The 23387-nt window shown below is 42.3% G+C and overlaps 2 protein-coding genes across 5 annotated transcripts; one reads left to right on the top strand and one right to left on the bottom strand.

Annotated features, from left to right (window-relative positions):
• On the top strand, nucleotides 1–18121 carry snx22 (sorting nexin 22). 4 transcript variants are annotated; one of them, XM_039017164.1, is made up of 7 exons: nucleotides 1–276; nucleotides 11713–11796; nucleotides 12067–12171; nucleotides 13282–13432; nucleotides 15577–15609; nucleotides 16096–16163; nucleotides 17358–18121. In XM_039017164.1, the coding sequence occupies exons 1-7, from the start codon at nucleotides 196–198 to the stop codon at nucleotides 17580–17582; spliced, it is 747 nt and encodes a 248-aa protein (XP_038873092.1). In that variant the 5' UTR covers nucleotides 1–195; the 3' UTR covers nucleotides 17583–18121. The 4 variants fall into 4 exon arrangements, 3 of the variants coding, with proteins under 3 accessions (XP_038873092.1, XP_038873093.1, XP_038873094.1); XM_039017165.1 differs by having other exon boundaries at nucleotides 13282–13376; XR_005478729.1 differs by lacking the exon at nucleotides 17358–18121 and adding an exon at nucleotides 16510–16555 and having other exon boundaries at nucleotides 15577–16163.
• A 225-nt stretch (nucleotides 18122–18346) lies between these two features.
• Nucleotides 18347–23000, bottom strand: ppib (peptidylprolyl isomerase B (cyclophilin B)). The gene is made up of 5 exons (XM_039017168.1): nucleotides 22812–23000; nucleotides 19329–19442; nucleotides 19122–19215; nucleotides 18840–19024; nucleotides 18347–18738 (listed from the first exon to the last, which is right to left on the bottom strand). The coding sequence occupies exons 1-5, from the start codon at nucleotides 22944–22946 to the stop codon at nucleotides 18616–18618; spliced, it is 651 nt and encodes a 216-aa protein (XP_038873096.1). The 5' UTR covers nucleotides 22947–23000; the 3' UTR covers nucleotides 18347–18615.
• Nucleotides 23001–23387: the final 387 nt, after the last annotated feature.

Below are 23387 nucleotides of genomic sequence, written 5' to 3' on the forward strand. Positions count from 1 at the left end.
GAGTCTCAAACGTTGTCCTGAATTTACGGTAACCGAGTTGATATTGTCACGTTGGCCATTATCGCTTTATGTTCTCTTACCTGAATTTTCCCGAATGTTTAGAAGGGGACATTGTTAAAGATTGAAGACAGAAAAGCCGCAGCACCACTCAGTAGGAAGGTAATTGGACAGTTTGCGCTCAGAAAAGTCCGATGAATGGCTGAAGATTCCCCTATGATTGAGGTATCGATTCCGTCGCTGGAGCGAGAGGTAGACGAGTCGGGGAAATTGAGAAAGGTAAACTGTTGTAGACTTAAAAAATATCTGGATATGTGTGGTACAGTAAAGTTCAATACTTATTTTAAGGCATTCTCTTATGTTTTCCCACAACTTGTCATGCACATTTTGTTGGACAAATAAGATTTAAAAAATATTTTTTACTGCTTGGATAGGCGATATTCCACTGGTCCAGGTTTGCCATTCGTGCTGGCTGCCGCGCCATTCCTTTGCACCAGGCAAGCTAGAAGGGCACCTATTCCATAGATTTATATAGCGTATATTATATCATTTCTATCATTTTGTGAACCATTGTTGCCCTTGTGTCTTGTATTACACAATTGTGAAAAGCTTCAGTTGTCTGTGGCAGCTTTCTCCCACTTTCCCTTAAAATATAATTTGAAAGCCCTGAGCCTCATTTGAAAAAGAGACACATAAACACAAAGTATTGCAGTTTGCATGCCAAACAAAAGGAAGCCAAGCACCCAATCTTTTTTCGAGGACAGTTGCCATAAACACAGGCTACACCCAGTGGTGGAAATAGTACCCAATGGTCATACTTGAATAAAAGTAAAGATGCCTTAATAGAAACGACTCAAGTGAAAGTCACCCAGTAAAATACTACTTGAGTAGAATTCAAAATGTATTTCGTTTTAAATATACTTAAGTATCAACAATAAATGCTATGAATCATTTCACATTCCTTGTTAAGTAAGCAAGACAGCATGATTTAGTTTTTTAATTACGGATTGCCAGGGGCCAGTCGGGGACCCATCATTAAGGGCAGGTGGGGCTCTGAACCCCACATTTATAGATGCCATTTTTTGGGGGGGCTTGCCTGTTTTGCATGTTATTTTGGCATTAATACATGTCACAAAGGCCCTAACAGTTTGGGCACTGCTTGTCATTGTTATAGTGCAATTCATGTATTGTTTAGTGTTATGTAGTGTCTTTGCTGACATGCATCTAAAAAACATTTTTTAGTGTGCCACACCAAGATTTACATGCTAAAATCGCCACTGCCAGGGGCACAAGCCAACACAATTTACAAATTATTTGTTTAGTGACTCCGCCAGATCATATGCTGACAAAACTGGCTCTGCGCGTGAGTCATTGTGCGCATGTTGATTTTGTCTATGCCCTCCAGCAACGTTCATGACACGCAGGTTAAAATACCAAAACCAACTATATTAATTCATGTCAAAACTAGAGGTCGACCGATTAATCGGCATGGCCCATTTGTAATTGGGTCCGATTTCAAGTTTTCATAACAATCGGTAATCGGCCTTTTTGTACAACGATTATGGCCGATTACATTGCAATCCCCGAGGAAACTGCATGGCAGGCTGACCACCTGTTACGCGAGTGCAGAGTCAAAAGGACCTTGTGGCTACAAGGAGCCAAGGTAAGTTCCTAGCTAGCGTTAAACATAAATTATAAAAAACAATCAATCTTCACATAATCACTAGTTAACTACACATGGTTGATGATATTACTAGGTTAACTAGCTTGTCCTGCGTTGCATATAATCAATACGGTGCCTGTTAATTTATCATCGAATCACAGCCTACTTCGCCAAACGGGTGATGATTTAACGGAAGCACATTCGCGAAAAAAGCGCAATCGTTGCACAAATGTACCTAACCATAAACATCAAAGCCTTTCTTAAAATCAATACACAGAAGTATATATTTTTTTATCTGCATGTTCAGTTTAAAAGAAATCATGTTAGCAGGCAATATTAACTAGGGAAATTGTCACTTCTCTAGCATTCAGTGCAAGCAGAGTCAGGGTATATGCAACAGTTTCGGCCGCCTGGCTCGTTGTGAACTAATTTGCCAGAATTTTACATAATTATGACATAACATTGAAGGTTGTGCAATGTAACAGCAGTATTTAGACTTAGGGTTGCCACCCGTTCGATGAAATACAGAAAGGTTCCGTATTTCACTGAAAGAATAAACGTTTTGTTTTCTAAATGATAGTTTCCGGATTTGACCATATTAATGACCAAAGGCTCATATTTCTGTGTTTTTTATAATTAAGTCAATTATTTGATAGAGCAGTCTGACTGAGCAGTGGTAGGCAGCAGCAGGCTCGTAAGCATTCATTCAAACAGCACTTTACTGCGTTTGCCAGCAGCTCTTAGCAATGCTTGAATCACAGTGCTGTTTATGACTTCAAGCCTATCAATTCTCGAGATTAGGCTGGCAATACTAAAGTGCCTGTAAGAACATCCAATAGCCAAAGGTATATGAAATACAAATGGTATAGAGAGAAATAGTAGACGTGTCATAATTCCTATAATAACTACAACCTAAAACTTCTTAACTGGGAATATTGAAGAACTGGGAATAGTGAACCACCAGCTTTCATATGTTCTCATATTCTGAGCAAGGAACTTAAACGCTAGCTTTTTTACATGGCACATATTGCACTTTTACTTCTCCAACAGTGTTTTTGCATTATTTAAACCAAATTGAACTGCTTTCATTATTTATTTTAGACTAAATAGATTTTATTGATGTATTATATTAAGTTAAAATAAGTGTTCATTCAGTATTGTTGTAATTGTCTTTATTACAAATACATTTTTTAAATTGGTATCGGCTTTTTTGGTCCTCCAATAATCGGTATCGGCGTTGATTGGTCGACCTCTAGTCAAACACACACAAAACATTCATGGACATTTAGCTAGCTTGCTAATTTGACTTGGGAGAAAAATATTGGGTTGTTATTTTACCTAAAATGCATATGGTCCTTTTTTTGCTGGAACTTTGTAGAATTTTAACCCATTTTGAGTCACACAAAATCGTGGGTTCTCTACTCCGACAATTAATCCACAGATAAAAAGGGAAACCTAGTTCGTTTTCAGTTTTCCTTGATTAATCTCTCCTCGTTTGTTGTTCTGTGGATTTTATATGGCGGTTGGCAACCAACTTTTAAGGTGCATAACCGCCACCAACGACTGGAGTGTGGACCTTGTTCATCTTTCAATCACCCGGGTGGGTTAGTATGCTCCTAAAAACCAATGAGTAGATGGGAGAGGCGGGAATTGCAGCACGTCAAGCGTCTAAAATAGAACAAAGTTATATTTTAGAGCCTGGCTATACTGACATCCACGAGCAGTTTGGATGAAACGATTGAATAACATGTATGTGTAAATGTATTTTTATAACGCTCGTGCACGAAATGCGGGCGGGGTTTGCTCAGCATGACAGAGGAAGTAGTGATGACCAAGTGCGTGAATTTGACAATGTTTCTGTCCTGCTGAGCATTCGAAATGTAAAGGGTACTTTTGGGTGTCAGGAAAAATGTATGGGAGTAAAAACTACATTTTTCTTTAGGCATGTAGTGGAGTAAAAATATAAATAGTCAAGTACAGATACTTAAATGGCACTTCAAAGTATTTGTACTTAGTTACTTTACACCACTGACTACACCTAGCTGCTGGAATGACAGTTGCCAGAAGAAAAGTTGGTGTTGACAGTAGAGGTCGACCGATTATGATTTTTTAATAACGATACCGATTATTGGAGGACCAAAAAAGCCGATACCGATTAATCGGCCACTTTATTTATTTATTTGTAATAATGACAATTACAACAATACTGATTGAACACTTATTTTAACTTAATATAATACATCAATAAAATCAATTTAGCCTCAAATAAATAATGAAACATGTTCAATTTGGTTTAAATAAAGCAAAAACAAAGTGTTGGATTAGAAAGTAAAAGTGCAATATGTGCCATGTAAGAAAGCTAACGTTTAAGTTCCTTGCTCAGAACATGAGAACATATGAAAGCTGATGGTTCCTTTTAACATGAGTCTTCAATATTCCCAGGTAAGAAGTTTTAGGTTGTAGTTATTATAGGACTATTTCTCTCTATACGATTTGTATTTCATATACCTTTGACTATTGGATGTTCTTATAGGCACTTTAGTATTGCCAGTGTAACAGTATAGCTTCCGTCCCCCTCCTCGCTCAAACCTGGGCTCGAACCAGGAACACATCGACATCAGCTACCCTCGAAGCAGCGTTACCCATGCAGAGCAAGGGGAACAACTACTCCAAGTCTCAGAGCGAGTGACGTTTGAAACGATATTAGCGCGCACCCCGCTAACTAGCTAGCCATTTCACATCGGTTACACCAGCCTAATCTCGGGAGTTGATAGGCTTGAAGTCATAAACAGCGCAATGCTTGAAGTATTGCGAAGAGCTGCTGGCAGAACGCACGAAAGTACTGTTTGAATGAATGCTTACGAGCCTGCTGGTGCCTACCATCGCTCAGTCAGACTGCTCTATCAAATCATAGACTTAATTATAACATAATAACACACAGAAATACGAGCCTTAGGTCATTAATATGGTAGAATCCGGAAACTATCATCTCGAAAACAAAACATTTATTCTTTCAGTGAAATACGGAACCGTTCCGTATTTTATCTAACGGGTGGCATCCATAAGTCTAAATATTCCTGTTACATTGCACAACCTTCAATGTTCTGTCATAATTACGTAAAATTCTGGCAAATTAGTTCGCAACGAGCCAGGCGGCCCAAACTGTTGCATATACCCTGACTCTGCGTCCAATGAACGCAAGAGAAGTGACACAATTTCACCTGGTTAATATTGCCTGCTAACCTGGATTTCTTTTAGCTAAATATGCAGGTTTAAAAATATATACTTCTGTGTATTGATTTTAAGAAAGGCATTGATGTTTATGGTTAGGTACAGTCGTGCAACGATTGTGCTTTTTTTTGCAAATGCACTTTAGTTAAGTCATCCCACGTTTGGCGAAGTTGGCTGTCTTTGTTAGGAAGAAATAGTCTTCACACAGTTCGCAACGAGCCAGGCGGCCCAAACTGCTGCATATACCCTGACTCTGTTGCAAGAGAAGTGACACATTTTCCCTAGTTAAAAGAAATTCATGTTAGCAGGCAATATTAACTAAATATGCAGGTTTAAAAATATATACTTGTGTATTGATTTTAAGAAAGGCATTGATGTTTATGGTTAGGTACACTTTGGAGCAACGACAGTCCTTTTTCGCGAATGCACACCGCATCGATTATATGCAACGCAGGACACGCTAGATAAACTAGTAATATCATCAACCATGTGTATTTAACTAGTGATTATGATTGATTGATTGTTTTTATAAGATAAGTTTAATACTAGCTAGCAACTTACCTTGGCTTCTCACTGCATTCGCGTAACAGGCAGGCTCCTCGTGGAGTGCAATGTAAGGCAGGTGGTTAGAGCGTTGGACTAATTAACCGTAAGGTTGCAAGATTGAATCCCCGAGCTGACAAGGTAAAAAACTGTCGTTCTGCCCATGAACAAGGCAGTTAACCCACCGTTCCTAGGCCGTCATTGAAAATAAGAATGTGTTCTTAACTGACTTGCCTAGTTAAATAAAGGTGTCCAAAAATACCAATTTCCGGTTGTCATGAAAACTTGAAATCGGCCCTAATTAATCGGCCATTCCGATTAATCGGTCGACCTCTAGTTGACAGCACTTTTTGCACCTACCTAGCACTGGGGACTTGAGTGCACTTTTTGTCTGCATTTACACAGGCAGCCCAATTCTGATTGCTTTGGATAAAATAATCTGCTGAATGGCATATATAGGATACATATAACATGACTGAATATACTGGCTCAAAGTTCATGGACTTGGGCAAGAAGTTTTTTGTTTTTGACAGTGAAAACCCCCAAACAATGTCTGAAGTCATTTACCACCGGTTTTTGTTGAGAGCTGTTGGCTTGAGAGCTGTCTGCTTGTTGGCTTGAGAGCTGTCTGCTTGTTGGCTTGAGAGCTGTCTGCTTGTTGGCTTGAGAGCTGTCTGCTTGTTGGCTTGAGAGCTGTCTGCTTGTTGGCTTGAGAGCTGTCTGCTTGTTGGCTTGAGAGCTGTCTGCTTGTTGGCTTGAGAGCTGTCTGCTTGAGAGCTGTCTGCTTGTTGGCTTGAGAGCTGTCTGCTTGTTGGCTTGAGAGCTGTCTGCTTGTTGGCTTGAGAGCTGTCTGCTTGTTGGCTTGCATCTACACAGGGCAGCCCAATTCTGGTCTTTTTTTCTGACAAATATCTGATGTGAAAAGATCTAATTTCACTGTAAAAAACAAGCAAAAGGAAACCCTTTGCCCAAGTCTCTGAACTTTGAGCCAGTAAATTAAGTCACGTTATATGTTGCCAAATTACACAAAGAATACAAAACATTATGAACACCTGCTCTTTCCATGAAATAGATGGATGAGGTGAAAGCTATGCACTTGTTAAATCCAAGTTAGATGTCACTTGTTAAATCCACTTCAATCAGTGTAGCTGAAGGGGAGGAGACGGGTTAAAGAAGGATTTTTAAGCCTTCAGACATGGATTGTGTGTGTGCCAATCAGAGGGTGAATGGGCAAGACAAAGTATTGAAGTGCCTTTGAACGGGGTATGGTAGTAGGTTCCAGGCGCACCGGTTTGTGTCAAGAACTGCAATGCTCAACATTTTCCCGTGTGTATCAAGAATGGTCCACCACCCAAGTGACATCCAGCCAACTTGACACAACTGTGGGAAGCATTGGAGTCAACATGGGCCAACATCCCTGTGGAAAGCTTTCTGCACCTTGTAGAGTCCATTCCACAACGAATTGAGGCTGTTCTGAGGGCAAAAGAGGGGGTGCTACTCAATATTAGGACGGTGTTCTTAATGTTTTGTACACTCATTGTATGCCATTTAGCAGATACTTTTATCCAAAGCAGTAATTGTATACTTTTCCTTATTGGTGGCCACGGCTGGAATCAAACCTATGACCCAGTTGAAAAATGGGTTCACGTTACACATCCCACAGCAGCTGTAGTCTTAACAGGATGACTAAATTGCCTGCCTCCATTATCAACAAAAGTAAGACTGAAGTCATTTTTGACTGACACTTAATTCTGCTTCGAGTCACTCGTGAGCTTTTGGTGTGTGTGTGTTCACACTATTGTGCCAACCTGAACAGCACTTTCTGTGCAGGCTTGGATGTGTTCTTTTCACATTGTCTACTCCTTTCCAGCATGAGACTAATATTGCTTGGGAAGCTAAAAGTGAGCTGAGCTGACCCTTAGCTAGTCTGATAATATAGCTGGTGCCAGTCTTCTTTTAAACAAGCAGAGGGGCATAGTCAATTATCCATTTCTTGAAATAGAGTGGGGTTCAAGAAGTGGTCCAATCATATCCATTTCACGCCAACATGCCGACCCAAACTATTCTGTGCTGGCTTGTATATTTTCTATGCACATACAGTTTGCCCTTTCAAACAGGGTTTAAGCTAGTATGGTGCATGCGTATCCAGGCCAGTTCAGCAAACCTTGGATGAGCTCGGCTAAGTAGTGTGAAAAGGGTCTTGCTTGTCTGTTAACTGTCTGATTTGGGGTGCTGCGTGTTCCACTCTGAGCCTTCTGCTGTGTTATGTAAGGAGGGGGCATCGGGCCCCTCTGTGCCAGGGGTTTGCAGGTGGAAATATCTAGTCCTATCTGCACACCCGCAACAATGAAAGCTCTGTGACGGAAGGGTGACCATTGACGGGATGGCGAGAAAGAGAGGATGGCCCCAGTTCTGTCTGTAAACCGGCTGTATGGCTTCAAGAACAAAGAGACCCGATATGGAAAAATGGTCTTTCCCATAAACTGATGACAATCTCTGTACTCTCATATATCCCCACGGACTGAGTGAATGTACCATCAGCTCATCTGTAGACATATAATTGCATGGGGAACATATAGTGACATTTTGTTACCTGAAATTAACGAGTTAAAGCATCAAAAGTGGATGAGCTGTTTTTTTAAAACTTGTTTACAAGTCTCGAGTGAGCAGACAAAGACTCTTTTCTTTGACAAGAAGTACCTTTTTGGGCAGATGTAACTCAATCAATTAAATCATGTGCTTCTTGTCCTGAACAGTAATTTGGTAAACGAATGAAGAAGCACAAGGTGTGCATGCGTAGGCCAGGGGAGTTATTTCATATGAAATAGGTGCTGAGGTTGAGACTGACTTCTGCAGATTAGTGAAGCAGGCTGAACATTGAGCAGAAGCAGGTACTTGTTGTTCATTGTGATACTTGACTTTGTGGAACTGACTAAACCAGTGAGTTCCTCCATAGCGGGAAGAACAGCAACTTCAGGAAAGGGAAATTTGTGTGTCATTGAGAGGAGTTGGTTACTTTTAAAGCTCATTAACAGTCAGTCACATATCTTTGTCACTAAATAACCATTAATCACAGTTCAGGTGATGGTCAAAAGTCTGTATCGTCAGGGTAATAATCTTGTATTATGTAAACAGTAATCTTGAAACATCTCAAATGTATACTCTGGGCAGTGGGCACTGATTGCAGAGTATGGTAACACTTATAACGATTTTACCAATATGATAATTAGTCAAGGATTGATGATTATTCTGCTCATGAGGATCCATGTTAGATCCAGTGGCTGCCTGGATAATGGCCACAGCCCTCCTGCTCTGAGAGCTCATTCATCCATGGATTGAGGGTCATCTGTTTTGGACCATCATTGGTATGTGATGACATGGCTCCAGCCCCATCGGTCCACTGGGTCGCGAGTCGCCTTGGCAACCCAGGAATATGGAGGCCCTGTGCCTTCTTTGAACAGCTAGCCTGGTACCAGATCGGTCTGTGCTGTCTTGCCAGAGTTGGTACTTGGCAAGACAGCACAGACACATCTGGGACCAGGCTACACAGCTACAGACAGTCAACATGACTGTTTGCTGAGAGAGGAGTTAAGTACTGTACTAGGCTGACCGCTCGAGTCACTGCTGATTTTAGGGTCAGCACTCTTTCGAAGTAACTGGCTGAGCACTCTCTCTGTTGCGAATAATTAAGGACCCGATGTATTTTTAGATCAAGAATAAATACCAAAAAGGTAAACTCTTTAATGTACAGTTTTTATTTATTTATTGTGTTGTATGGTTGTAGACTAGTTCATAGATTAAAATATAGCTTTAAATTAGTTATAGGGTGGCAAAATTGTCCTTGTAGCAATCACTCTGGATCAACCCATGAGAGATGAGTTTAGGTGGAAAGGGGGGCATGGGCCTTTAATTATAGCCTGAATGTAGCCAGTCAGCTATATTTAACGTGAGGGCCTGGCAAAAAAAAGTGTGGATCAACTGCATGACTCTGCTAATCCCCATGTCAGGATGACTCTCTGTCCTGGGTCATGTTCATTTGGCACTAAATATAAGGAAACAGACTCAAATGGGGAGGGTCTACCTGGATTGTTTTCTGCTGCATGCCCGTATAAACATGACCCTGAATACTGGATTCTAAACAGCATGTCCTGAAGCTCCAACTTTAAGTCAACAACTTCAAAGGAATATTTAGATAATAGCTTGCTGGAAATGTAGGCTAGAATTTTTGTCATTCATTGTTCACCACACCTTGTCATGTTTAGACAGAGTCCCTTCTATTCATATTTTTGGAACTCTATCCCTCTCTTTGTCAGTGGCTATTTATGTATTATTGTTAACTTGGTTTCAGATCAATTTGGAAAAGATATCCCTGTTTTCTTCATTTTAGAAAGTGGGGAAGACCAAAGGATGGCCACTTTTGTACTTGTCATTAACCTCAGTTCTGGGTGACGAGTGTCAAATTATCAAATTACTGATTGCTAAGGATGTGCAGGTGCGCTGTAGCGGACGTGTCCTCCCATTCATGAAGGTGTAGAATGTCTTTAAGAAAGAACATTTCCACAGGTCGTCCTTTTACCTAGGGTTATGGTCATTCTAGGGGATCTGTTTTGCTTTTCTTGTGAGCAGTAATGCATGTATAACTGAGTTGTTTTTGACCACGTAAAGCTGTAATATGTAACTTTTTTGTCGACCCGACCAAATGCACATAGAAATTTGAGAGAGAGATCTGTGATTCTCATTAAAAACGAGTCTAAGAAGCGGTAGATACGTTCTATGTGCGAATTGTCTATGCAATCTGTTCTGAAGTTTTGTTTATGCCCCTTTATACTTTCAATTTTGTACACCAGCTTCAAAATGCTGAAAATACTATATTTTTGGTATTTGAAAATATATTTCACAGCGGTTTAGATGATACAATGATTCTATACACTACACTGCGTGTTTTGCCACAAACTTAAATTAGAATTTTAGCAACCACGAAAAGGCAAAGCGATTTTTGTACATCTAGTTGTTTGCCCTGTCTGTTGACAGGTCAGGTCTAGGCAAGTGCTCCTGGGTAATGTCCCAATTGTCTCTCCTGCTTCCCAAGACTGCATTTCAATCAATCAATCAAATTTATTTTATATAGCCCTTCGTACATCAGCTAATATCTCGAAGTGCTGTACAGAAACCCAGCCTAAAACCCCAAACAGCAAGCAATGCAGGTGTAGAAGCACGGTGGCTAGGAAAAACTCCCTAGAAAGGCCAAAACCTAGGAAGAAACCTAGAGAGGAACCAGGCTATGAGGGGTGGCCAGTCCTCTTCTGGCTGTGCCGGGTGGAGATTATAACAGAACATGGCCAAGATGTTCAAATGTTCATAAATGACCAGCATGGTCAAATAATAATAATCACAGAAGTTATTGAGGGTGTAGCAAGTCAGCACCTCAGGAGTAAATGTCAGTTGGCTTTTCATAGCCGATCATTAAGAGTATCCCTACCGCTCCTGCGGTCTCTAGAGAGTTGAAAACAGCAGGTCTGTGACAGGTAGCACGTCCGGTGGACAGGTCAGGGTTCCATAGCCGCAGGCAGAACAGTTGAAACTGGAACAGCAGCAAGGCCAGGTGGACTGGGGACAGCAAGGAGTCATCATGCCCGGTAGTCCTGACGCATGGTCCTAGGGCTCAGGTCCTCCGAGAGAGAGAGAAAGAAAGAGAGAATTAGAGAGAGCATACTTAAATTCACACAGGACACCGGATATAACAAACTGATCCTAGCCCCCCGACACATAAACTACTGCAGCATAAATACTGGAGGATGAGACATGAGGGGTCAGGAGACATTTGACCCCTTCACTGATTTTGAAAGGAAATTACTACTATAAGAAATATGGTGGGAACTCCCACAAGCCTATGTCCGCACCAACCATTTGTGTGAACGAGTCCATACTGCAGGAGAAAGGAGATATTGGGACGCACACTTGTTGTCCAATTCCTCAAGCAAAAGCTGCAAAGTTTGATAGGATTCGTTTTTATCTCCAACAGGCCTCTTCCTTCCCCTGCTGGATATCTGACTGCATTACACTGGACACTAAACTCAGGCATGATTGCAGCACGTCAAGTCCATCTAGTTTGTGTAGAACTACCTTTTAGAAAGGCAAACTCTCATGTGAATGGAAAGACTTACCTTTTGTACATAAATGTTTCTGTCCGATGACGAGCAAACATAATTCTATTGATATTCCTTTCCAGAAAACCAGTGTAATAGCGCAAAGCTCCGCTCTGCTCTTTTCTTTTCTAGCTCTTTAGAGTTGAGATATTGTTCAATGGAAGGAAACACTTTGTGCTCAGAAGACACAGTGAATTCCAGACGCTGCACAGAAAGGTAAAGCAATTGCTGACTCTCTGCCTCCCCTTACTTGACACCAGAATTATACAGTATCTGAATGATTAAAAAAAAATTTTTACACAGTATACTCTACTCTGTTGCCATACAAACCAATGGCTAACTGCTCTACAAATATGCTTACATTTCCCTGCTTGAAACATGCAAATGATGGTCGCAATGCAACGGCTTAGTTGTTGCGTGATGGACATTAAGCCATTACAGGCCCATCCCCGTAATGTCATTTACAGTTTCCTCCTGCCTCCATAGCTGAAGAAGATTCTGCATCCCCCAGACTTCCCCAGCAAGAGGAGCACCCATCTGAGAACCAAGCCTCTTGAGCAGAGGAGGCAGCAGCTGGAGGACTACATTCAGGTAGAATAGCGTAGATACATGTAACACTTTACTTGACACCCAACGTCATAACAGCTGACATAACGTGTCATAATATGGTCATAACACGGTCATGGCCAATATATTTAAACATGTTGTGACATATAACCAGCCATAAAATAATGCAATATGACACCTACATAAGGTTGTCAAAACCCACATTTATTCCAATGTGTTTTTTCCCAGCCAAGAAGTTTCCTTTCGTTTTGAAAGTTTGTTTCTTAAGTCCTTTGTTGTAATGAATTCTGTTTTACGGTCATGTTTTTTTTCATCCTATTTTAAATAACTTGCAGAAAATACACTTTGACACTGTCGTGAAGCATTATGACCATCCTGTGTCACTTTACTTGGACTAAGAAAATACACTTTATGACCCCGTCGAGAAGCATTAGGACCGTCAAAATCATTTAAGCCAGATAGGCCTATCACGTACATGCCCTTGTCAGTCATCAGTGAAAAAGACGGTGTCTTGTCCTGCTCCTGAAATTTGTGCTCAATTACAATGATGTTTTAAGATGGTCAATTTCAGAACATTTTATAGAACATAAATATATTGTTAACAAATAGGCTGTGGTGTAATGGAATGTTTTGCCTTGTGTGGTAGGTTTTGTGGGTTTTGAGACTCTTATGTAGGTGTCATAACCAGCCATAAAATAACGCAATATATGTCACAACAGGTCTAAATAGAGGTCATGACAGTGTTATGACAAGTTATTTCAGCTGTAATGACATGTTATAACGCTGGGTGTCAAGTAAAGTGTTACCGTATTTACTTTATTCAGTTAGGAGGACTACATATATTAATTACATACCATGTTCAGTTACCACATTCAGGTATGAAATGTAATGAATTAATATATTGTACGTGCCATATTAGGACTTTGAAACTATATTCAGGTATGAATTGACATACAATATTTAGGTATGACTGAGGGACTATGTTCCGTATGGGCATTACCTGATGCTTACACTAGCCCCACTGGATTGCAGTCTGGGATAGTTGAAATTTTCAATAACAGTTACTAATCTAATTTTAGACTGTGTGTGATCAAAACCATTTTCTTTGTATTTTCTACTGGCCTCTCTTTGTAGGATATAATTTACCAGTATGAAGAAGTCCCTCAGGTGCTGCTGGACTTCCTGCATGTGAAACATTTCCACTCTGGGAACAAAATAAGCAGCCTTGAGTATGTACCTGCCTGCCTGCCTCTGTCCCCTCACCTCAACCAGCTACTCACATCAGGTTCACTTCAATAAAGTTATCAGACAGAAAAAAAGTATACTGAATATGACATGTGTGGTTAGGAATGGAGAATCCGATGTCAGTCAAGCTTGTATGATATCTGAGGTATACAGTGCCTTCAAAATATTTACACCCCTTGACTTTTTTGTGTCACTGATCTACACACTATACCCCATGTCAAAATGGAATTATGTTTTTACAAATGTTTACAAATTAACTAAAAATGATATAAAAATAAGTATTCAACCCTTTTGTTATGGCAAGCCTCAATAAGTCACAAGTTGCATGGACTCTGTGTGCAATAATAGTGTTTAACATGGTTTTTAAATGACTACGCCATCTCTGTACCCCACACATACAATTATCTGTAGGGTCCCTCAGTCGAGCAGTGAATTTCAAACACAGATTCAACCACAAAGACCAGGGAGGTTTTCCAATGGTTCGCAAAGAAGGACACCTATTGAATATCCGTTTGAGCATGGTGAAGTTATTAATTACACTTAGGATGGTGTATCAAAGATACAGGCGTCCTTCCGAACTCTGAGGAAGGAAACCGCTCAGATTTCCCCATGTGGCCAATGGTGACTTTAAAACAGTTACAGAGTTTAATGAATGTAATACTAACCTAATTGAAAGAGTGAAAAGTAAGAAGCCTGTACAGAATATTTTTTTTAAATCCAAAACATGCATCCTTTTTGCAATATGGCACTAATGTAATACTGTAAAAAATGTGGCAAAGAAATTCACTTTTTGTCTAGGGGGAAATCCAACACATGACTGAGTACCACTCTTAATATTTTCAAGCATGGTGGTGTCTGCATCATATTATGGGTATGCTTATCAACATCAAGGACAAGGGAGTTTTTTAGGATAAAAAGAAATGTAATTAAGCTAAGCATAGGCAAAATCCTAGAGAAACTTGTTTGTCTGCTTCCCATCAGACACTGGGAGACAAATTCACCTTTCAGCAGGACAATTACTTAACACAAGGCCAAATATACACTGGAGTTGCTTACTAAGATGACATTGAATGTTCTTGAGTGGCCTAGATACCATTTTTGCTTAAATCTATGGCAAGACTTGAACATGGCTGTCTAGCAAGGATCAACAACCAACTTGACCGAGCTTGAAGAATTTTGAAAAGAATAATGGGCAAATATTGTACAATCCAGGTGTGCAAAGCTCTTCGAGACTTACCCAAAAAGATTCACAGATGTAATCGCTGCCAAAGGTGATTCTAACTTGTATCGCCTGATAGGGTTGAATACTTATCTAATCAAGATATATTAGTATTTTATTTTCCAAAATAATATTTTTTTAAATTAGTTTGTCTTTCACTTTGACAGAGTATTTTGTGTATGTAGTTGACAAAAAAATGACAATTAAATCTATTTTAATCCCACTTTTTATAACACAACAAAATGTGGAAAACTTCAAGGGGTGTGAATACTTTCTAAAGGCACTGTACGACTACCTTATACGGTGCAGTGTTTTGCAATTGAAAATGTAGAGACCCTCTATTGAATTCGGTCATGTTATATGTAGCCAATATACACATTGTACAAAACATTAAGAACACCTGCTCTTTACATGAGACTGGCCAGGTCAAAGCTATGATCCCTTATGGATGTCATGTGTTAAATCCACTTCAATCAGTGTAGATGAAGGGGAGGAGACAGGTTAAAGAGGGATTTTTTAAGACAATTGAGACATTGATTGTGTGTGTGCCATTCAGAGGGTGAATGGGCAAGACAAAAGATACAAGTGTCTTTGAACGGGGTATGGTAGTAGGTGCCAGGCGCACCAGTTTGTGTCAAGAACTTCAACACTGCCAGGTTTTTGACGCTCAAGTTTCTTGACAGGTTTTTCACGCGCAACAGTTTCCTGTGCGTATCAAGAATGGTCCACCACCGAAAGGACATCCAGCCAACTTGACACAACTGTGTGACGCATTGGAGTCAACATGGGCCAGCATCCCTGTGGAACGCTTTAGACACCTTGTAGAGTCCATGACCCGACAAATTGAGGCTGGGGGCGCAACTCAATATTAGGAAGGTGTTCCTAATGTTTGGTATACTCTGTGTATATTGTTTAACATGGGCAAATAATAGGCTGTAATAAAAACGGTGGTTTCCTCATTTCAGATCATTTGATGATAGTGACCCTCAGGGATATGGGTGAGCTTCCCTTTTATCTTGTGAACAGCCATGTGTATTCCTCCTGTGTGCCATAGAGTACATGTCCCCCTGTACTTTGGTTTCCGAACCGGTCCTCGGGTTTATGCTCGGGCTCGGGACCCTCTGAAGTTCCACTATGATCTATTCTAACACTAGCACACCTGATTCATCTTGCCAACTCATCAGCAAGCCCTTGATTTGTTGAGTCAGTTGTCCTGGTGGATTGGTTGTCCTGGTGGATTGGCTGGGGGCAAAGTGAGAACGTCTGGCTTATGAGGGTTTGGGCATGCAGAGCAGAGGGCAAGTGTAAATGCCATACAAAAAGATGCCAATTAAATTTATGCATAAGAAAAGTAAAATCTCAATTTAGAATGCTGAAATCTGCAAAGGTTACACTCCATATTGCAATGCACACATCTATATTGTAGCAACATACATTTTACTCGTTCAGCTCTTCGACTCACCCAGTGGTCTCTTGTCCCTCAGCTGTCAGCTGCAGCATCAGCGTGTGGTGGGATTCTGTCGTGACCCCTATCTCCTGGAGTCCCCCTCAGGTACGGCAGGCCTCCTCATTGTCGTATGGTTGTTGGAGATCCTTAGACCACCCAGATGATTAAATGGGGGGGCTTACACTTGAGTGTCTAAAACTAGGTAGAGAGTAAGTAGAAATGATAATGGACCTATACTGTATATTTAGAACTGCCCACCCTTGGCTTAGAGCCTATCTCCTCCTTTTGAGATCACCACACTCTACCATCATTGCCAGTAACATCCAGCTAGCTCAATGTTAATGTTTCCTCAGGATGGTCTCCCTTTTAAAGAGCTTGCTGAAAGCTTTCTCCGCAAATGCCCTGTGCTTTAGTATTTTTGTTTACGTTTTAGTTATTGGTTGTGTTCCAGATCAAAGACAGTATGTGGACACCTGCTGCTCGTCGAACATCCCATTCCAAAATCATGGGTATTAATATGGAGTTGGTCTCCCCCTTTGCTGCCATAACAGCCTCCACTCTTCTGGGAAGGCATCCACTTGATGTTGGAACATTGCTGCGGGGACTTCCATTCAGCCACGAGCATTAGGGAGGTTGGTCACTGATGTTGAGCGATTATGCCTGGCTCTTAGCAGGCATTCCAATTCACCCCAAAGGTGTTTAATGCGGTTGAGGTCAGGGCTCTGTACAGGCCAGTCAAGTTCTATCACACCAATCTCAACAAACCAGTTCTGTTTGGACCTTGCTTTGTGCACAGGGGCATTGTCATGCTGAAACAGGAAAGAGCCATCCCCAAACTGCTGCCACAACTTTGGAAGCACAGAATCGTCTAGAATGTCATGTGCTGTAGCGTTAAGCTTTACCTTCACTGTAACTAAGGAGCCTAGCCCGAACCAATAACAGCACAGTTGACCGGGGAAGCTCTAGCAGGGCAGATTATTTGACAAACTGACTTGTTGGACTTATGACGGTGCCACATTTAAGGTCACGGAGCTCTTCAGTACGGTTGATTCTACTACTGTTTGTCTATGGAGATTGCATGGCTGTGTGCTTGATTTTTATACACCTGTCGGCAACGGGTGTGGCTGAAATAGCCGAATCCACTCATTTGAAGGGATGTCTATATACATACTTTTGGCCTCAGTGTACATTGGAGTTGCCTGCCAGGATAGGTGGTATCAGCTATCCACATATGGCAAGCTGATATGGCGTGCAACTAATCTAGTCGGTATTGAACTTTGAATTCATATTTTCCAACAGATCTGCCAGACATCGTCATGGATGGGGTCCTGCAGGGCTTGTACCCCCGAGACATCCGTGTCAGCTTCACAGCCTGCACAAAACCCAGCCTCCCAGAGAGACCCAGTCTGGCTCCAAGTCCAGCCCGTACCTTCAAAGCTCCAGCGATTCCCTCTATATAGTGGCAGCCCGTGCAGAAGTCCTGACACTAGGATTTTAAATGGCCTTGATAGTAATTTGGATTAATGTCCAGTGTCAGAATCGGCAACCAGTGGAGGCCCATTTGCTTGTATACTACCATATAGATGTTTGCTTGACTAAAGTCACAAATATAGGCCAATTGAAGGTTAAGATAAAACGGGGTGGTTCCTGCTTATAAACAAAACTCAAGTCTGCAATTTGGTTTGTAAGCAGAGTTGAGTCCACCATTAACTGCCTTAACTCACTCAAAATGGCATATCGGTCACCTTCCAGATGTGTCTATCAGCTATCCACATACAACGATTTGATGCCTCAATAGGGTGGCAGGTAGCATGTCAGGCCAGTAAGCGAAAGGTTGCTGACAAATGCTTTGCCCTTGAGCAAGGCACTAAACCCTAGTTTCCCCCAGGGATGCTGTACTACTATGGCTGATCCTGTAAAACATGTCATTGCACCTATCCAGTGTGGCAACAAACCATTGGTTTATGCAAGTCTGCCTGGAATGCCAGTTTCACAATCACTGGCATTTCATATGTAAATGTTTTCACATGTTAAGCTATATATAAATGTAATACTTGCCCCAATCAAGTGGTCAGTTTGGATGTTCATTGTTCTACTTGCAATCTCTTACAAGAAACTAAGTGCCACTTAAAGTAAAGTTGTCACATGCACAAGAACTGCTTTTCTTGCCAGCTCTAACCCCAACAATGCAGTAATCAATAACAATGTAATACTAAAAATAAGGTACAACATACATAAGATTGTGACACTACTAAAACATTGACAATAATTGAACACTAGAAACCATCTTAACAAAACCTGGATCCTTTATTGAAGATGTATTCTTTACAAAATGAGCAGGTATCAGCTGCACGACAACCATACTGGAATGCCTGTTTGGAAATGGACCCAGTGTGCCTTTGCGTTGATCTGGCACTTAACTTCAATGGGCAGCTTCTGCTACCAGGACAACCCGCGCAGGAGCCCCACTACAGGACCAGTGGTAAACAAAACAGAAAATTCAATGGTCTACCTACACCCCACAGTCCTGTTCCCCCATTTAATAGTTGACTTGTTTTTACTCCTTGGCAATCGCGAAGGGTTTCTCCACTTCAATCTTGCCACAGTCGTGGATGGACACGTCTTTGAGGGGCTTGTCCCGGCCGTCTGTCTTTGTGCCCTCGATCTTCTTCACCACATCCTGTAGGGGAGCAAAACCGCGAGTGAGGGGTATGCAAACAGATTCAGCTGCAGAGGGAGGTGTGTATTTGTTCTGTGTTGGGGTGGGTGGGGAGTACTCACCGTGCCTTCCAAAATTTTGCCGAAAACCACGTGCTTGCCATCCAACCAAGGCGTCTGAATGGTGGTGATGAAGAACTGGGAGCCGTTGGTGTCCTTGCCAGCGTTGGCCATGCTCAGCCAGTAAGGTCCGTAGTGCTTCAGCTTGAAGTTCTCATCAGGGAATCGGTCTCCGTAGATGCTCTTTCCTTCAGGGAAACAAGGACATTGACGATAATCAACATTTGCATTGACGCCCATATCATTATTGGTAGTTAGAGCGATATCCAAGTGAATTCCGCTCACCGCCAGTGCCATCTCCTCTGGTGAAGTCACCACCCTGGATCATGAAATCCTTGATAACTCTGTGGAACTTGCTGCTTTTGTAGCCAAATCCTTTCTGTGAAGACAAGAAGCAATGCATTAGTCAGTACCTCAATGGTTCTACCATAACACATCCAATTTGCTAAATCGATACCCTGGGTATATATATAAAAATTAAAAAAAACTCACCTCTCCAGTTGCTAGTGTAATGAAGTTCTCAACGGTCTTGGGTACCGTTTTCCCAAACAACCCAATGACAATTCGTCCAACATCCTCATCTCCAATTCTGATGTCGAAATAAACCTGTTAAGGGAAAGCATGAGTAAATGGGTTAGCAGGAATCATCAAAAGCAACTTGTCCTCATCCTGGAATGTCATCCCTTGAGCACTACAGATAGGCCATCATGGAACTCAAGTGACATGAGAGAAATGTCACGATGCATTTACATGGCCCCCCCCCCCCCAGAGGACCACTGATGGTGCGCACATCTTAGTGGCGTGTATTCATAGATGCTAGGCTTCCCCGGAATAAAAAATATATATATCTTCCATCCCGCGTTTCATAAGGTTCCTTCAGTTCTCAAGAAGCTGAATGTAGCTCACCGGAAAAAGCATCTGAGCAAGTGAAACAGCGCCCCTCTGTCTCTACGTGTAGGCCATCTGATGCCGTCTGGTCCAAACGACTAACATTGTTGCCGCCCATAGCATTGCATGGAATGCAAGGGAAGCCAGTGAGCATTTTGCTTTTTTGTATCAAGTTAACTTTGAGCTAAACTGAGCGAGCTCAACTGTGAATGGTCCTGACATACCATGGGAAGCCAGCTTGGGTTTTGGCCTAACTCCTATCAAATCGCATTGAGACCATACGTTATTGACAGCAACAACTTGAAGTGTTGCATCTCGTTGTGTGGTTGTCCTCCGGTGGCTAGCTAGCTAAAGTAGGCCCTTTCCTAAATCCCTAATATGGCAAATTTTAGACTTGTGGTTTTACTTAATTCTCCGTACTGTCCAGTGTCAAATCTCCCCCCTGCCAGAAATCCCCCCCTCTAATTGCCTTAATTTTGGGGCTCGAGTCAAACTTTCTATAGAATAAACTTCACTTCAGGATAGGCAACCTAAATTAATAATGAATGCATGTTAAACATAGGTGTAAAATGTTGGCAAGCAATAAACATTTCAGAACTATGGCTGAATTATCCTTACACTTTCAAAAATACTAGTCGAATAAGACATGAGAGAGATGACGAATTTTGGCTGAGATTTGTATAGACTAATACAAATCAGTAGCGGATTTAGGTACGGGCCACATGTGCAGCCGCCCAAGGAGGCATCTTGCCGGGGGCGGTGCGGGCGCCGAAGGTTGGGGGTTCGCCCAGGGCGCCATACAAGCTAGAACCGCCACACACTTGAAATAAATAGCCAGACTGAAAACTGAGTGAAGAGCAGAAATCTCAACTAGCAAGCAAGTCGCAGCAATGAAGACGGAAGAGATGAGGGGAGGAGGGAGGGAGATGAGGGGAGGGAGATGAGGGGAGGGAAGGAGGGAGGGAAGGAGGGAGGGGAGGAGATGAGGGGGGAGGGAGGGAGATGAGGGGGGAGGGAGGGAGATGAGGGGGGAGGGAGGGAGATGAGGGGAGGAGATGAGGGGAGGAGGGAGGGAGATGAGGGGAGGAGATGAGGGGAGGAGGGAGGAGATGAGGGGAGGAGGGAGGAGATGAGGGGAGGGAGGGGAGGAGGGGAGGAGGGGATGAGGGGAGGAGGGGAGGAGGGGGATGAGGGGAGGAGGGGAGGGAGGAGATGAGGGGAGGGAGGAGATGAGGGGAGGGAGGAGATGAGGAGGGAGGAAGGAGATGAGGAGGGAGGAAGGAGATGAGGAGATGAGGGGAGGAGATGAGGGGAGGAGATGAGGGGAGGAGGGAGGGAGGAGATGAGGGGAGGAGATGAGGGAGGAGATGAGGGGAGGAGGGAGGAGATGAGGGGCGGAGGGAGGGAGGAGATGAGGGGCGGAGGGAGGATTTTCGGCACAAGAGCGACCAATGATTAGAATGGCGATTTGTTCGAAACAATTCATACATTGTTGTGCCCCTGGTTTGAGAGGATGGAAGTTCAATATGTAGCTAAATGTAGAAGGCAGTGTTAACCATCTAACGTTACCCATGAATAAAAGTTATGCTAGAGCAAGCATTTTAGCCATGTAGCCTTAGGACAAATCAAATCAAATGTATTTATATAGCCCTTCTTACATCAGCTGATATCTCAAAGTGCTGTACAGAAACCCAGCATAAAACCCCAAACAGCGTGTACTGTAGGACAGTGAGAGTTTCTTCAACATGTGGATAGCATTGGCATTTCTCTACAAGTAGGGTGAGTCAACACGAGCGCACACATTCGAACCATGAACAGACATATTTAGCATACTATAACGACTCAGGGTCGTTACAATAAGTTGGACTAAATTGTGTTTGGTGTTTTTTAATAGTCACTGATTTAGACTAAGCAGAGGTGATTTGATGACGTTAATTGTGCAGGCAGCTCCTGTTTCTTTGCGACGCGTGGTTCTAAATCAATTGGTGTTAGTGGTCCGAAAAATACGGAAACATTAACTTCCTTTACCATGCTGTAAGGTCATGTAACTGTCTTTACATGCGATTTGTGGACTAAACCAGGCAGTTTGCTATCCGGTTTTGTGATAAAACAAAAAGGTGGTTGAATTTATTCTGCCTCTGTCTTGTCCTTTAGGCCTATGTGTCACGGTTGCAAAGCATTCATTTTCTAGAGCAAACCCAATTATCACCCAGGTTGTAAAATGGCTTTCCCATTGATTTTACCCACGCATCGCTACTGCTTAGAGTGGCTTTAAACCTAAAACAGCTTTTGGTATTTCATTTAAAAGGTATAGGAGTTAGACTCCGCCCAGACATGCTTGGCAGTAAGACTTGTTTGAAAGGTTGTGATTTGCAACACCGGTTTCTTAGTTCTCAGTTAACCATTAGTTGCAGTAGGTTGTCCGGAAATTTGATTATGGAAGTAACACGCGAACTGCATTGCCTATAACCGGTCAAACCCAATGTTTGCACAAACAAACGCAAAAATGACTTCCAATTACGTGAGCACGTTTTTTTTTTAAACTCGTGAATGGGCTCCCGAGTGCCGCAGCGGTCTAAGGCACTGCACCAGTGTTAAGAGGCGTCACTACAGACCATGGGTCGATGCCGGGTTGTAGCACAACTGGCCGTGAACGTGAGTCCCATAGGGCAGTGCACAATTGGCCCAGCGTCGTCCTGGTTAGGGTTTGGCCGGTGTAGGCCGTCATTGTAAATAATTTCTTAACTGACTTACCAAGTTAAATAAAAACAATTGCTGACGACGTTGGGCGCAGAGTCACACGTAGCCCCAGGCCAAATAAGTGGACGTGGCCTAGTTAACTACAGCAGCTAAAAAACCTAGCTAGCTAAGGCCTGCATTTCGTGCAAGCATCGAGGCCGTGCATTAACTAGTAACTAACGGCTGCATCGCATTTCGCCGAGTTCGTTTCATTGTATCACGTCCTGTGACATTGTAGTTCGCAATGTTTTAGACCTGAAGTCAGACAACACAAGACGGTTTCTTACTGCAAACGTTAGCTGTGCACAAAAAAAACCCTCCCGTCTTTCGATTTGCTAGATACCTTACCTTGGCCGTCACTTTTGGGCCCTTCTGTTTCTCGTCAGCGTCTGATCCGCTCGGGAAGAGCAGAAATATCACCGACCCAACGATGACCGTGACCGCAACCAAAAACTTCATCCTTCTCTCGCAGATTCGAACCATGAACAAGAAAAGTGTAGCCGTGGCGGCCCTAATGTACGTATATGTGCCGGGGGAAAAGTGGGTATATCCGGGGTGGAGACAGCTGCCTAACGCAGGTCTTTACCCTCCGCCCATGATATCCAATTGGAGGAGGTGCGGTTTTAATCTAGCCAAAATAAAACGTTTTACTATGATTGGTTTAGTCTGCACATAATGCAATGTATAACCCAATCATGGATGGATACGCGTAATGCGCACATAAAGACACATCCGTGAAGGAATTCGATTATCTGGCCCGGGTTGGTCCCTACCCCATTGAGATTTCCATTTAAAATGGTTAAAGAGCGACTGCCCCTAAAAAACAGCGATGTGGCATTGATATGAGTCAGAAACATGTATTATAGTGTCAAACTTGACTACAAAGTGTAAAAATAATAATTTTGTTCATGAAGTCAGTCTTGT

This window comes from Salvelinus namaycush, chromosome 21, assembly GCF_016432855.1.
Source record: "Salvelinus namaycush isolate Seneca chromosome 21, SaNama_1.0, whole genome shotgun sequence".
In the NCBI taxonomy this organism is placed as follows: domain Eukaryota; kingdom Metazoa; phylum Chordata; class Actinopteri; order Salmoniformes; family Salmonidae; genus Salvelinus; species Salvelinus namaycush.